The sequence below is a fragment of the Nesoenas mayeri genome (genome assembly GCF_963082525.1).
Source record: "Nesoenas mayeri genome assembly, chromosome: 3".
NCBI classification, from domain to species: Eukaryota; Metazoa; Chordata; class Aves; order Columbiformes; family Columbidae; genus Nesoenas; species Nesoenas mayeri.
In genome coordinates, this window is record NC_137544.1 from 33,576,258 (window position 1) to 33,593,393 (window position 17,136).

Sequence of the window (17,136 nt, forward strand, 5' to 3'; positions counted from 1 at the left end):
ATTAAAACCTCCCCTTCAGTTTGCATTTTGTGTTGCTATTTCATTTTAGATAGTCCTCCTTCATGTGTTTCAGTGGGTAGCGCATTAGCAAATGAGCATACAGCATGGAACTTGGTTGCATAAAAGCAATTAAGAAGGAATTGTTGTCATACCAAACCTCCAAAGAAAAGTGAGCTTTTCTTTGTGTGGAATTAGTACAAAGAGGCTTCCTGGTGACATTTACAAACAATAAACTCAACAGAATTCTAAAACTCTTGAAAATAGTTACAAACCTTGTTTTTGTCTGGCTGATGCCGGAAATGAAGAAATTTGGAGACTAGATTGTCAGTCTTGGTTTTGTAAACTGGTCTGGTGACCTACAACCGTTTAAAAACAAAATGAACAAAATGAAAACCAAAAAAGCCACTAGATCAGTTATTTCACTAAATCACAAAAAGCACTCAGATAGGATGAACCAACAAAGCCACGCAAGAGAGCTGTAAGAAAAGCAGTTCTACGATCCTGTTATGAAACCTGAACAGCAGTAAATGTGGAAAGCAAATAAATGAATTAGTGCTTTTAGTCCTGAAATTGCCAAGCAAGAGGTTAGAATCAAATTTGTTTTAGTTGTAGGGTTAATGCATGAAGATGGACCTGTTATTTGAGGTGGGGGCTGTTTGTTGAGGGGTAAGAAAAGTATTTCCATGCATTTTACCTCCACGCTGAATTGTGTTTTCAAGTTCGTGTAGTGCTTCGGGATCAGTGATCTCTGAGGTACTGACATGAGCACTTACACTACAAGCCATACGACAAAAGCTAGTTATAGGTTCATCATGTTCAAAAGCAGGATTAATCCTTACAGCACTTTCTGAATTGCAGCTGTTGAGAGTAGGACTTCTACAATGCAGAACATGTTTGTTTAGGTAAGATTTTAAATTGCAAAATTTAAAAAAGGAATATTTTTAAATGAAAAAGATTGTGAACAGCTTACTGCAAATTAGAATTTCTTTTGCTTTTTCTTCTAAATTTAAGAATTAAAATGATGAAAAGAAAAACAAGGCTTAGTAAGCCAAAAATGAGAGGTTTAAAAATGAAGGGTTGTGTGGGTTCTGGAGCAAGTTTTGCACAGCGCTGTCCTTGGTAAAACTCCTGTCTAGGTAGAGGGCATCTAAAACAGGGAGAGGAAGAGAAAAATATGCAGAACTTGAAGGCAGAAAATACAGAATACCTCAAATGAAAACAAAGGAAAATCTGCCACTACATATAAGCACAGTATTCCTGATACAATTAATTGTTATGTGTCTGTATGACATAATGGGATTGATAACAGAGGAAAGAATACATTCCTAGACTCATCATATTGAGTATTAAATAAAAAGAAAGTACTGTTCATAAGTTTCTTTGTAACTTTCTATAATTCACAAAAAGTTTTACTTATTATTTTTAATACTTTTATCATTCCAAATGATGGTTTGGTTATTGACATCCATCAAGTCAAGGCTTTTCTGAAGTGGAGTTATTTTTCTTAGTGTGTTGGTCTTGGATGGTTCGGCTATACTCTTTGCTATTTTACTAATACTTGAGCAGAGTTTTGAAGAGGAGCTCTTCAGCTCGCAGGCTGATTTCTAGTACAAAATACTGCAGCTGCCCTACTGCGACTCCTCAAGTCAGGAATTTGTCAGTAACTATGCTGAATTCGATATCATCTTCTAGAGTCATTTCTGTGACACCCACTGCAGCAGCTGAATTATGGCAGTTCTGTTGTTACAGTGAAATGATCACACAAATATTTATTCAGTAGTCTTATTTTTTTGACGTTAATCCTAACTACACTAAAACACATATCACTAACTTAGTAAAGTCAGTATTAAGAGAGAATAAACAAGTGCAAGGATTGTAATTTGTCTTTTTCTTATACACATGGTTGGTCAAGTAGTGTCTGCCAGTCTGGGGTGCAGTTTTGTAAAATGCTCTGGGTAGTCTAGTTTTACAATAAGATGAAACTTGATACTTTCAAAGGAGAATCAATATGTTCAGTTGCTGTGGTAGTTCGCAATATTGGCTTAAGATAATTTCAGGTAAAAATTCTTATGGAATGTGTTTGCAGTTAGAAGGAGCTGCTAATCTTCGATTTTTTTCCCAGAAATCCTTGAAAGCAGCCTCAGCCTTCATGTGCTTCATTTGAGTGGTCTGGAGTCAGAGGAGTGTTCACAGGTGTGTTTGTAAGAATATAGATTTCCTTTTTTATTTTCTTTTAAAATTTTTACTTAGAAAAACTTAATTTCTTAAAGTACTACTACATAATCAATAGTGAAAATGTCAATGAATTATTTCATTTTTCCAAGATATCTTGGAAATCTGAAAAGAATGAATGGCTGCATACTCATCGTCTCTGCCAATTTTGCTGAATTTCTAATAATTTTCTAAAGCATTTCTAAAAACATCTAGATTGTCATGTTCTGTGTTTACTAACAGGCAGCAACACATTTATCCATACTGAGACGATTTATACCAAAGGAGAGTATTGCAAGGTAGCTTAAAGTGTCTGAATATTAAGGTCTTGGCTTATTAGCGTAATTTACGCTGTTTAGAAGTGTCCGCTCAGCCCTGCTTCTTCATGCAATAGACGTACCAGTGGTCTGTTAACAGAATGGATGTCGAGCACCATTTATTTACCTGCAGACAGCTCCTCTTCCTGGAACCAACTCACATTTCCCACCATTGACGCAGAGATGAGGCTCCAGCTCGCACAGGCTCCGGCAGGGTAACCCGTCTTGGCTTGCGTAGCCGGGTTTACAAAGGCAGTCAGCCTCTTTTGTCCACTCGTTCGTTATGCATTCAGAGAACTCATCACATGCCATGAATTTGCAGGGGTCTGCCTGATCAGCTGTAAAGAATGGGTAAATCATTAACTGATGTATTACCCCAGAGTAACTTGGCAAGCTTTGTGGCAGCTAGAGAAAACAATTCGCATTGACTGGCCTCCAACTTGTGCATGTCAATAGGAGGATACAATCTAGCATAAAAGAACACACATCCTTTCTTTCTGTAGATGATGCAGCAAGCATGCAAGCCTATATTTATTTGTACGTTTGTTTACCCCATGAGTATTAAGCTGCAATTTCCTTTCACTAACAAGTATTTTCACATTTGTATATTTTTATCCTTTTTTACTGTAAGCACTAGTTTTATGAATACTATGTTACAACCTTGCATATGTGTAAGAAATAGTTTTGGCTATGATCATCCTTAACACATAATTTAGGACATGACTGGGGAGGGAATTAGATTGTTGAATACTGCACAATACTTGATGAGCACAACCTAGAAATACTGCCACGTGTTTGTAGAGCATTTTTGGAAGTGATGTTTTAGCACTGCAAAAACTTGCTTTTTATTTTTTAAATAAAAAGTTATGGGTTTGTTCAGAAGAAGTTTGCACATGTAACTTCAGCTATAGAGAGGAACTTGGTCTCAGATCTGGTCAAAATCACCTTCAGGGGCAGAGGAAAACCGGCCTCTGTTTAATTATGTGGCCTTAAAATTTCCTAAGAAAAATCTGTATTTTAAAAAGAAAATTTATACTGGATATTGCATCTAGTTCTTGTAGGTGCTATCTGGGCTGAGAATTTTCTTCCAGAGCCACTTCATGGCCCCAGATGCTCCATAACATTAAATTCAATGAAAAATTAGCATCTTACTCCTTATAGTGGTATTGGGAATCTCAGACATACACTAGGATATGCTTAAGTGATAGAAATTAATCCAGCAGAGCTGTTCACTTTTAACCCCTCCATAATTCTATGGCTAGTTTTCTGTTTTGTTTATAAGGCTAGTGAAAGCAGGTTTAGCATGCTCAATTTCCCTTTACTATATACAGTGTACCTGTTAACTTGGGATCTCTTTGGCTCCTAGACTGTAAATCTATGTACATGTAAACTCTAACAACTGGGCATCAAAGTAATAAAGTCAATTACAAGGTAACTTTATTGTGAAGCAAACCTTTTCTTGTATGTAAAAAAAAAAAAAAGAAAAACAAAAAAAAACCAAAAGTATTCTGCTCTGGTCATTGATACTACCAATTAGGAATTACAAAGTATAGTCTGTAATGAAACAAAACCAGCTGGCAAATCAAAAAGGGATATTAATTACTATAGATTCTTTTCTTACCCCACACAGAATCGCACTCCAAGCAAAAAAAACCACTTCCAAATTAAAAATGTTTAATAAAAGAACCTGTATAATTAAGTAATTGATTAAAACAGTGACAGCTGCATAACTGCATGTCTCCTGCAAGTCCTTCTGCAGTTCTGATGGTCACAGTTTACCTTTAGAGTAGTGGAAATAAAGGTTGCTACTGTTAATGAGGAGATATAGGCTGTCTAAGCATTACTCAGGGTTCTGCACCACAGCCCTGCACCTTCCAGAAGCTGAAAGGCTCATTGCGTTTCTGTTTGACAAGCAGAATTTGGCAGGAGCTTTTCACTGGGTTAGGAGGTCATTTTTTGGTCATAATGTTTCATTTTCATTAATGAAGTGTTGGACTACATACCTGATGTACTTTGTCACCTTTTCTGTGGCTTCACTTTGTTTAGATTACAAAAACCAGTACAAAGACAAAACCATGCTGGCATATTTCAAAGTCTGCCATGCTATTCTTTATGGTATTATTTATGACCAATGCAGTTAGCCATTTGCAGCTGCTGAGTCTTGATATATATTTTGGACTGTCAGTTCCCATCTGTGTTTCCATGTGGTAAAACGTTACCGCTAGATGGCTCTTGCTTTCACAATAAATAGGAATTTGCTTAAATTACCTTAATTTACTAAACAGTTTGGGGATTTTTGAGGGATTTATATTGGGGTTTGTTTGTTTGTTTTCTGAAGTAAAAAGACAATAGGGTGTTGAAACACCTATATGGGAATATATTTGCTTTCTAAACATAACTTCTTCTATTGCTGCTCATAAGCCTTGAAAGAATAGCTCTCTCAGCAAATTCATTGTTGTATTGTTTGATTGAATTAATGTTGAAATGCCACATCAGTACAGCAGCTGATATAGGTGAAAGATTTTAAAATTTTTCTATATAAGCATTTTAGCAACTTCTTTTTTGTTTTATTTAATGAAAACTTAATACTGAAGCAAGGAATGTTTGATAGCTTCAAGTTCACACTTTCTAGTGAACTCATTTCTTCCTTTATTCAATGAAAAATCTTTTTATCATAGCAATATTTGAAAGTTTAAATGCTGTGATTTTGTTAACTTTCTTTACTGCACACTACCCATTCTCTTAGTGGCCACAACAAGTTACATGTATTGAAAACAAACTAGAAACTGCCTCCATTAAACGTAAATGGATTTTTTTGTTCTGGAGCTGTCAGAGATTTGTACATAAAAACACAGCTTAACCAAAGAAGCTAAAGGCATCTGCATGCTAAGGCATTGGTATCTTTCTTCTCCATGGCATTGAAATTCTCATTGGCAATGAAATTAAATTCAGCCCTGAAATAATTACCAGAACCTGAAAATAGATCCAGGCTTCAATTTTATAAAAGAATATAGTTTTTGAAAACTTTAAGGTTCAGACATCACAATAGTATCTATATATGTTGTTACTGACTTTATACTCTTTAACAAAGACTACAGACTTATTTGAAAGTTACTAGATCAGGAAATATTATGAAATTACACATCTATGGAGTGCTACATACAGTGATGCTCCAGTGAGTGAGTAGCTGTAGGATCCAGTTATGCCTAGAAATTATTTCCTTCTGTCTTGAACTCTGTAGCCTTTTAAAAATAGATTTAATGATGCTCTAAGCTATGGTTTGCTTACAACCTTGCAAAAAATCGTCAGAAGTTACGTTCACATAATCAGGTCCAAGACTTGCATAAGTCACTTCTGTAAGCTGTACATGAGCATTCTCTACGCCTGTCTTCACCCAGCTCTTATTCTAGAGAGTTTTTCGTTTTCTGTATTTGCCTCTGAAAAGCAGTTGGTGCACATGCGCAGACCGACACCTCTGCTCAGCATTTCATTATGGTATGAAAATATGTCTGCAGATAATTTGCAACATCTTGGGTTTTCTCATTAATCTGGATCACTGGGAGGCTATTGCTAATACCGTTACTTCCAAAAGAGTAATACTTCAGAAGCCGCAACAATCTGGAAAATATTATCTGCTTGGTTTTGCACATACATTATTAATTCAATCTTACCTGGCTCAATATCCAGGGAATAGCTGTCAATCTCTAAATTGAGGAGTTGGGCTGCAGCATCACAGAAATCTTCCAAAACGCAGTGTACTGCTTCTGTGATATTGTATGGCACTGTCCTGGCGAATTTCATTTTGCTATTCACAATCACACTTCCATTCCTGAAGTTCAGTATTTCCAGCTGCTTAAAACCTGTAAGGTTGGACTGGAGGTAAGGAAGTAGCTGCAAAACAAAAATTTGCCTTTATTTTAGCTTACTGTCAATGTCTACCTGCTATTAATTTCTCTTATAGTCACTTTTTACTATCAAGTACACACATCACATGCTTATTTGTCTGAATGTAGTACAGTTGCTAAACTCCACCACCAAATTAATTTTTTTGTTTAGCACTGTCTTCTTCTGGACTTTTACATCTTTATCAATAATGCACTGAGACGTATGGGCAGCAATTTCGCCTGTAATGAAATGCACAGCAGTTGGGGAGTTTATTCATCTGGAAGAGAAAAAAGTCGCCTGACTCAAAAGCCAACTTTAATTATTTTAAAACATTCAATCCAGGCAGGTTAGGGCATAGCATAATAGGCATGTTACTGAGCTGACCTTCTGCCCTATTGTACCCATAGAGAAAATCCATATCTAATTACATCCTCCCAGCTAAGCTATGATGTATATTAAAAGGCCTATTTTTAATTCCAGCATGTAGGCACAAGCCTTAGATGTAATCAGCATTGCTATACTGGTGACATGTATCTTAGAAAAAGCCAAATAAATTACATGCCAGGTGTATATCTGGAATCTCTTGCACAAGTGAAAACTTTCATCACTGACTTCATAAACTCTTTTTCATACCCTGAGAGCATCCCAGGCTTATCAGTTCTTTAAATATACAGCTTATCAGACTGAATTGTAGTAGGGTCTGACATTTTTAAAATACTGTGCTTTGCCATGTATTTCTTTAAACCGTGCTTGACTACTGCGTATGTTATTAAACTTGATTTTCACCCACCAATTGCATGAACTGTTGTTCTAGTGCTTTGTATTCTGTCGAACTCCTATTGAAGAGGTCATCAGAAAAGTGCATGTTGGTGACCCTCAGGCTGAAGAAAACCACTAGTTCTTTGCCTTTGGCTGCAGTTGTCATGGAGCTGGTAGTTACATACTTCAGCGTAGGAGTTGGGGTGGCTTTTGCAGGCTCAGTTGTCAGCACTGAGATGTAACCACTGCCGTGCTCCACTTCATCTAGGGCTGCTGTGCTCATCACACTGACATGATCCAACTCAGCGGCGATATCCTGCACTCCTGTCCCGGTGTCATCAGGAGGAACAATCTCAGATGCAGGCAGTGAGGGATCTGATACTTCAAGGGACTGTTCGATGATCTGAGACTGGCTGTAGGATGGGCTGGTTGCTGTGGGCTGTGGTGCTGTTTGGTCTAATGGTAGCACGCCTGTAATAACATCTTCAGGCTGCGTGGTAGAGAGATCACTTGAACCAATAAAGAAAGGCAACATTTCGTAAGTGCTGGCTGTAACTAAAATGTCATTGCCTGATGATTCTGGTTCATCCACGATCTTGACTGCTGCAGAAAAACAGGGGAAAAACAAATAGCTATTTTGAAAAGCAAGTATAACAAACATCAAGCACGGATACAACATGCATATTGTGTTTCCACTGAAGCATTTTTAAAAATAAGCTTTAACGGTATTTAACACGAAAATGTTATTGCCATCACCAAGGAAAAACACTCCATCCACATATTTGAGTGATGAGATTTCTGTGGGTGCTGTGTTTAAATAGTAATTACACTTGGTAAATATTTCCTGAGCCATTCCGAAGGGCATTCTTGTTTTGAAGGTACATAATCACACTGTCAGTTTATATTGACCAAAAAAGTAGATCACAGCTTTGAGCTGTCTGCTTGGATCAGTTGCATGACGGAGTCATTCTGTTCCCTCTGTGAGAGGTTAAAGCTGTTATTTGTCAGTAATCATAAAATGTGGTTAAGAAAAACAGTAGCGCCTCTTCAGATGCAAATTGTGTCAATTTACCTAAAAGGAAACTGCAGTAGTGAAAACAAATTCAAACCTTAAGAAATCATCTTCTGCACTTGAAGCAGCCATTTGATGCAGATGCTGAACTTTTATGAGGTCCCCACTGGGGCTTGGTGTGAATTTGGGATGTGTGGTAGCTGTAGCTGAAATCCAAATCTAAAGCACGATGAATGAGACTCTCTGAATTTGGCTTGCAGCTACCTGATCACAATGACTTCAAGGAAAATGATGGCCTCTGAGCAACAGGCATCTACCAAAGTTGACAATTTTGTCCTATTCCAGTGATATACTTGTGTGGGCTCTTCACGTGGAACTTTCAGCAGCCCCCTGTAGGCAAAATCCCTTGTCAGCTGATAGGGAAGTTTTCTCCAGCTGATGAGCTCTTCCATTCCCTATGCACTGATTTCTTCCTAGTGGCCAATGAAAGTACTAAGGGAGAGGAAATCTTTGCATTTGGAATAACTGACTGAAGGAGGAGGCAGCAATCCTGTCCATGGCATTGGAGTTGCCCATGGATTTTCTTCAGATCCCTTTCTGTTTCCTTGCTTCTAAATGAATGAGGTCCAATCTTCTGCTTATTGTATTGCTGTTTTTAGGAACAAATGTACACTTTCAACAAAATAAAGCTTAATATGAGATAGCTGTCTATCTTCTTGGCACTATTCATTTAACAACACAGGTCTTTGCTCCTTCACTGCAGATACAATGTGTTGGTCTAATGTGGGTTATTTTCTATATAGCTATATATAGCTCCATTCTGCTAAGCTGACCACACTTCTCAAAACAGCAAAGAATGGCTCTAAGGCATGTTATGTGGTTTTAGCAAAAGCAGGCACTAGAAAATAATTTTCTCCCTTCTGATTACTGCTTTGCATAAACCTATGTTAAGAGCATATATATATTTTTCCCCCTTTATCATTTGTTTCATTTGGTGTGTTGTAGTATATGTATCTCCCTGTTGACTTCAGAACATACAGAGAGAATTTATGTAAGATGCCTAATTTGCCTCTTACATAATTTCTGTTATCTAAATCAATCTCTTCAGCTCCTTGTAGCACTGATTTCTCTCAGGTGCTCTCAGGTATCAGAGTGGTAAGGACTATTACAGTTTTCTGAAAATGGGAAACACTTTCCATTGTGTCATAGCTTGACATCACCAGTAGGTCGGCAAATTTTGCCCTGGAATACCAGTGACATGGTGTTAATGGAGTGTTCCTCTTCCCAGTCTCAGTTCCAAGGTTTTCCATTTCACAGAATCACACACAGAATCACAGAATGTCAGGGATTGGAAGGGACCTCCAAAGATGATCTAGTCCAATCCACCTGCTGGAGCAGGAACACCTAGGTGAGGTGTTTGACATGCCTTGGCTAAGGGAAGAGCTAGGGTTTTTTTGTCCTGTGGGGAAGTGAACTTCTAGAAACCATTTCCAAAAATAATCTGGACACTCTGAAGTGGAACTCCAAAGATAAAGCAGCCTGGAAGGATCACTCCTGCATCTGCTGCTATTTCTTCAGTCACTACATCAGTAACTAGTGCAAACGTTATTCCATTACAAATAAACCCATCTGAAAGCACAATGTATTTTAAGATTGTTTTTAACAGGTATTGAGTAACAGATGCTAACACTGTATCTCAGCAAGGTGCTGAGGAATATCAGGCAAATTCCTGCTAGAGCCGAGTTTAGCACAGCAACAGCACGTGTTCTATTAGTTTCACATAAAAAAAGCATTCTAGAAACAAGATGTGGAGTACTCTGACAGGGTTAATCAGGGAAAGGTCACCTTCCACATTTGCTGCTTTCTGCCTGCACAAAATATTGCAAGTTTGTAAGGCAACTGCCTGCAAGATGCTCTCCTTCTTTTCAAGACCTGGTTATTAGCTACTGTTACAGGTTCTTGCAGGATTCCCCTGTTATCTTGCAGCTGAAAGTAGAACAGTCAACAAAGACACTTTTTCCAAACAGATCCCAAACTGGCCTGGACAGCTGGTGGCAATTGACAAACATTTTGTTCTACTTTGGCACATTGTAAGACATCAACAGGAGCTGGGTGTTGCCACGGTTTTCCAAAACCCAGGTTTTAGGGAGGGCAGCTGCGAAGAAGTGGCATGCCACAGGGATGCCTATTTTGCTCTTAACACTAGCTGGCTGATGGTAAATTCTGTAAGATCACTCATCTCTGTCAATATTTAGCATCCTTTTCCCATATTGGACAAGGCATATTTTTATAGTCAATTTTGTTGCCTTCATCTGCATGTATGAAAACATTTTCCCTGAAGTGTCTCATTTTAACTACCAGAATACATGGAAACCAGAATGATTTAGATGACAAAAATTTCCAGTTGATAAGAGACTATATTTTGCATTTGATAGGAGTTCTAATCCAATATTTATCAGCAGTGAACTCAGCAACAGCAATAGAACTGTGGTAGCATAAAACCTGAGCAAGTGAGATCAGGATTTGGCTGGGGATCAGGAGAAAAGCATTCCATGGCTCTCAGGTGAAAAGCACTCTGCCAGATTACAAAATAGTTCCTTACCTTTCACATGATGAGCTCCTCCCACATCCCCAGTGACTGTTCATGACTGAAGTGTGCAAAATAGCAAGCAAGCTTAGAGTACTGGTGATTCTGAAAAAGACTCTGAAATACACTGCTGATATGAAGCATCTGTGTCTGACGGGATGCAGAAGAAGACCAAGTGCTGCTCCTTTGCTGTAAGGCCAGACTTTGGTGATTTGGAAGCACAACAGGACCATGAAGTGGGTACAGCAAATTCCCATTTAAACTGGCACAGTTGTGCAGTCTCCTTTTATTTGCTGGGATAAGTGATTTGCACTGCTGACAGTGTAATACAAGGGCTACTGTTGTAGTCCCTCTAGTCCTACTGAGCAGCCAAAAAAGGAGAGTGTTGTATGGAACCCGGAGTTGTAGATACCACATGTATCACCAAACTCTGTACCACAGCCTGATGCCCCAATACTTCATTGAGAACTTGAGATGCTTTTCTCTTGGCATGTCCTCATGTTTCTTGTGTAATCAAGGATACGCACAGATTAGAAAAACAAAGCCTAGTGATGTTCTCTGTTTACAAAGCTCTTGCTATTACTTGTTATGCTGATAAGCAGTGAGAGTCATTTATTTAAGGGAACTCAGAACAGATTTCCTAGCATTAGTGCCTGAGGCATTAATGCAGGATGATCTACTGATGGGATGAACCTGCAGCTCCACAGAGCAACCTTCTCTCAGCATGATAACACACACGCGATCATATGATTGTGTCGATATCTCTTGGGCAGATCATATTTCAGAAAGAAATAACTACAGGAGAAAGAAGTACTGAAATGGCTTTGAAACTGCAGCAAGTTTGAAGTAAAATATCTGTATATATATCTATATATCACATTTGACATAGAGCTGTGCATACACATGTGTGTGTATATATGTATATATAGTCTATACATAGACTATGAAGGTCTTCTGGCATCCTCTTATTACAAGCAAAGTAACTTAAAAGGCCTTGAGGGCATACTAAGATGATCCCGGTGCATGTACCACCTGTTTTCCTAAGCTGCCAATTCTTATCAGTCATCAGTCACTGTCTCTCCAGCTGAGACAGATGGTGACTGACCACAGAAGTGGTGTCAGTCCCTGGCAATCTGAAAGGAAGTGGAGTCACTTAAAAGACTGTTGAACACTTAGTGACACACACCACTAGTCCCAAACCCAGGGGTTTCTGACCCCTTCTGTTGATTGCCCTTTGTCTCATGCATGTGACAGTAGTGCTGTAAGACTTGCCTACACAAGTGACATGTTAAAATCAGCAGTAGAAATATTTGCACCTTGTTTTGCCAAGCTTTTCCACTGTCTACATGAGACTTCAACAAAAATCAGTCCTAAGGGGTTAAAAACTATGGATGAAACAAAGAATACCTAGACACTTGGAATGAAAAAAATTAACCTTTTGCATCTAAAATATTCGTTATATATATATATATGTACATATATATATATAAAGTCTTGGTTTATTTATAAAACAAATATATATATTGGTTTTCAGACTAGATATAAGGAAAAAGTTTGTCATGATGGGGGTGTTGAAACACTGTCCCAGGTTGCCCAGAGAGGTGATAAATGCCCCATCCCTGGAGACATTCAAGGCCAGGGTGGACAGGGCTCTGAGCAACCTGATCTAGTTGAAGATGTCCCTGCTCATTGCAGGGGCGTTGGACTAGATGACCTTTGAAGGTTCCTTCCAACCCAAACTATTGTATGGTTCTGTGATTCTATATGCACATATATATAATTTTGAACACAAAATACCCTTGAACTGGTTTAGCATAAAGCAATTATTTGTAAAACTTCACCCAGTTTTCCTTGTAGATGAGATTTTTACAGCAGAAGGTTAGAAAAAACACAGGCAATTATTTTATGAAACCTCTAAAAAAATTTAGACCTTCCTAATCCCAGCATATTTCATTTCAGCATACATTTTAGTCTACAACACTATCATTCAGTTGTAAGGAACCCACAGAGAGCACAAAATAAGATGCCACTCTCAAATATACCCTGAGAGCAACAATATTGAAGGTTAAACAATGACATGGATTTAAAAACCGCTGTCAGCCACAAAAAATTCTAACTCTCAGCCACCACTTACCTTCCTGCAAAGATGTTCACTGAACTCTCCAGATATTTCTTTGTATTACATAGACAAGGAAGGACAATATCGTACCAAGAAGAATTTTATATCTCAAATTAAACTGCTATTGGCAACGATGGGTAAACAATAAAATAAGAAGCAATTTCCTGGGTGCATCGTTATATTAAATCTTTGTTAAAAGAGTGCCGCATGCAGGCATTTATTCCCAACTGAGAGAGTAAAATATATAGGTTTGACTTACCAGAAAAAAATCAGCTGCCATTTCAACAACTTTATTTTAGGTATTTAATTAGCTGGTCCTTTTATATTTTAAGTGAGGAAAAATACTCCTAATTGACCATGAATAAGGAATTATTGTTTGGAAAAGGTCAAATTGCCATGAGACATTTGTCTAGAGGGTTTGCATTAACAAGCAGGCCCAGAAGGTTGTACATTAAGAGGTCCTGACATTTCACTTAATTCATGAGCTTAATAAGCACTGACATTTCCTATTGGCTATAGACAAATTTTCCAAGTCCACTGATAGATATTGTTATGTATATGAAAGTTACAGCATAACAATATATATGTATATATTTGTATACATGCTGGCTGAAGAAAACAACTAATGAAGGAAGAAGCGTACAGTTAAGAGATTGGTCCATAACGCAAGGTAAGAACCCCCTCATGGGCATATAAATACCAAATGCACTCGTACGACAAGTAGCTGGATTCAAATTTCATATTTTGTTGGTACCTGAAATGTCACAAAACCCCTGGTTGCAGGACTGTTCTGTACAAACGAATAGGTAAAGTGTTGGATTGGTGTTTGAGGTCTTTCATTTTTAATGAAGCCACAAGTAAGATGAGCATTAAGAGAATTAAGAGGATCACTAACCTAGCATGTCACAACAAATGCCTTGCAGCACATACTTACTGCTTTAGTTTGTGTTTTTAACTGTAAGGCCAAACAAGAAGAGCCAGGATGATCTATGGCTGTCATTCTGTCAGTCTGTAAGAACTCTCCAGAAGCCAGGTTCAGTATCCAGTGAACCCAACAGAACCTCTTCTCTACTGACTCCAGTGAATCCCATCGCTTCTCCAGTCCTAAAAATTCTTGTATCTCTTGACCTTTTTTTCCTTAGCATCCTCACTGAAACTTTTTGAGTAGTCTGTTAAAATTTTTTCACAGAACAGCCTAATAGCTGCAGCTCTAGCTGCATTACTATGTAGTGCTCTGTGTAACTCATATAAGATGTTTATTCTGAAAATTCTCATATATTTCAGCTGTGCTTCGTCATCATATTCTCATTACCAAAGACACAAATAAATGTCATTCTGACATTATGTCACAAAACGAGTACTTCCTATTCTAATAAATACTACTTACTAATGATAATCTTCTCTCATAATTCTCAAAACAATTCAGTTCTACATGACACACTGAAAACTAAGAGGATAACATAAAATTTGCAAAATCAAGAACCTGAAAAGCTAAATCATTGCAGAATTCAAGGTGTTGAATAGCTGTATCTCACTAATCTTTTCTATGTTCATTATGAAAGAATCTTCCAAGGGTTGTTCTTTAGCTGGGCTCCACACAGTGGCATCAAGGCCTACCTCTTATTTGGTAACAACTGGACAACCTGAACAACCCTGTTTTACTGACTTTCATGCTCAGCTAAGTAATTTTACTGGGGCAACAGGCCCCAGTTATTTGATACCTTTGCTCCCAAACAGAGCTATGACATGGCCCTCATCTCACTTTGGGATCTTTAACACGACTGTTTTGTTGGAGGTCAGTAGTATTATATACTTCTACAGTGACTGCAGAAATAAAAAGGAAATAATTTGTCACTTGTTCCTCAAAGATGCATAAAGGTTTAGAGTAAATAATTAAGAACAAAGCCCAGATCTTAACTTTTACTTACCTGCAGCTTTTCCCTCAGCACAGCTAAATCTGCCTGTGAGCAGCAGAATGATGAAGCTCACAAGTCTGACTGCCCGTAAACTTTTCACTGATATAAATCAGCTGGTCTTACTCACCTTGCACAATACAGAGAAAGAATTCCCTTTATCGAGTGTTAATATTTTTGTTGATCCTTGTCTGCTTGGGGAATGCAAGCTTCCTCAGCCTTCTTGGAAGTCAGTAGCAAAAGGGAGTCACATCTACCTTTAGAAATTTCATGTTTGGTCATTGTACCTGTAAGAGCCCTCTGAAACATTGGTTTCTTGTGTGATTACAAATTTATTTTTACTGTAATTGTCACTTTCACATGCATTGGCCAGTGTATGGCTGGAAAATAGTAATACAGCTTGCTCTTTTCTGTTTTATTAAGGACTTCTTTCAATTAACTAGCTGCTGATAGTTTTCTCATTAAAGCTTATTGCATGTTTTTTTTTTTTTTAAAAGCCTACTTCTTAAAAGTCTTGAAATAATGCAATAAATATATTTGAGATTTTTTAAAATGTTTTCCGCTTCAAATTAGTCATTTAAGTACAGCAGGTGGGAATACAATATATATACAATTCATTGGGCAAGCTTACTTTATAGACCTATATATACTGAAAGACTTGACCATTAAATTTTAACAACCATCTTTGGCATTCTCATATTTCACCAGTTATAAAGGATTAAGCATTTCAGAAAAACACAAGTACTTTGAACAGTACAGGAATACCTGGTGTTTAAAGCATCCTCAAAGATCTGAGTAGCAAGAGTTTACTTCAGTCTGCACTGATACTATGAGATGGCAGTATCTATGGCAAAGACACTGGAGAGCACTCAGCAATAATCTGTTAAACCTGGGCCTGAACCATCAACCTGTTGCCATCTCTCCACTTACTTTAGGAACTGCTACACCTGGTTATGGTGACTGTTCTCCCTAAGTTAAGACTCAGAAAAGATAAAGAAACACCCATTTGCCTTGGTGCTCTTCTGACTACAGTAGAAGAAAAGTCAGTATTTCCATATTTATTGCTTTAGTCAGTTAACTGTATTCACACTCATAATTAAGAGACTATAAGGTTGGATGTTATAGAAGTATACCTGCATTTTATAAGAATACTACACAGACAGGTGTATAATTAGATACCTTGCCTAGACAGTAGGTCAGTAGCAGGTCATTTCCATAACATGACAAGTTACTGTTAACATTTACAGAAACATTACCTTATCTGCTACTGAGATTGCCAGATAAAATGACATTCTAGTGCTCAAATGCTCTAAAAGTCAGTTTTCTGATTAAAGCCCTCACTAAAGAAATTATTGAACGGACATTAGAATATTCTTGTGCAGTAGGGGAATTAGTAAGTACATTTACAATGAAAACATGTTAAAACACCAGAGGCTTCTGTGACTATTATATATTGTAAGTTATTTTGTATTGAAGTTCTGCACTATTTGCTACCATAGTAAAATAATATGAAAATATATCTTAGAACAAGTAAGATACCATCATAAACTGAAAAGTCTGGACTACACTGGTACTCACATCAATGAATTAAATAGAGACGCAAAACCAAGTAGCAGTGAATTCGCAAATGTGAATACACTTATATAAAGGAATGGAATCAAAGCTGAATAAGAAACAACTCACTTAAAACCATAGCTTCAGGCGGATTCTTATTCTCTTATGCTCATTGTTAACTTATCTGCAATTTGAAAAATTTATTTCATAAATGTAAAATAACAAAGTCTGTGTGAAAATAGCCCAAAGTTTTACAAACACCTGGAAACATAAAGAAGCATCCATCTAAATGCTGCAAATACTCCTGCATGCCACTGTAACGATTTTGGAGATTCCCAAATGGAGAATCTGGAACCTGGAATAGTATTTTTTTATTTATTTCACTTTAGAATGACTAGAAACAAAATCTGACAGGTTATAATACCAGAACTGAAAGAACCCTCCAAATCCCTACCCATTTGCTCTATTTTTCTCAACTACATGATAGGATAAAAAAGAACAACTTTTTGTAGGTGATGGGATCATTGGACAGTTTGTGGTATAGAAGTTTATTAGTTTGCAAAATGGTAAAAACAGAACAGAAGTCACATGATATATATTCAATTAATATGTTGACCCAAGGACCTACAAACAGAAAAGACAAACATGAAATTAGAAAGTTAAATCCCATGACTCTCTTAAAATCTTGTAACCATATGAGCACTTGAAGGCTTGCCAAAAAAAATAATGAAAACACTGAATACACATTTTGTTTTCTCATAGTATATAGTTACTTGTAT

At 37.4% G+C, this 17,136-nt stretch overlaps 1 protein-coding gene across 1 annotated transcript in view; it reads right to left on the reverse strand.

The window, feature by feature from the left end:
* Positions 1–316: 316 nt before the first annotated feature.
* Positions 317–17,136, reverse strand: part of IMPG1 (interphotoreceptor matrix proteoglycan 1) — a gene marked incomplete at both ends in the record, with an annotated part of 57,319 nt that continues 40,499 nt past the window's right edge. Inside the window, 4 exons of the mRNA XM_080341400.1 lie at positions 317–356; positions 2,656–2,866; positions 6,200–6,419; positions 7,204–7,775. Coding sequence (XP_080197526.1) covers positions 317–356; positions 2,656–2,866; positions 6,200–6,419; positions 7,204–7,775 — 1,043 coding nt within the window. The remainder of the gene's footprint in view (positions 357–2,655; positions 2,867–6,199; positions 6,420–7,203; positions 7,776–17,136) is intronic.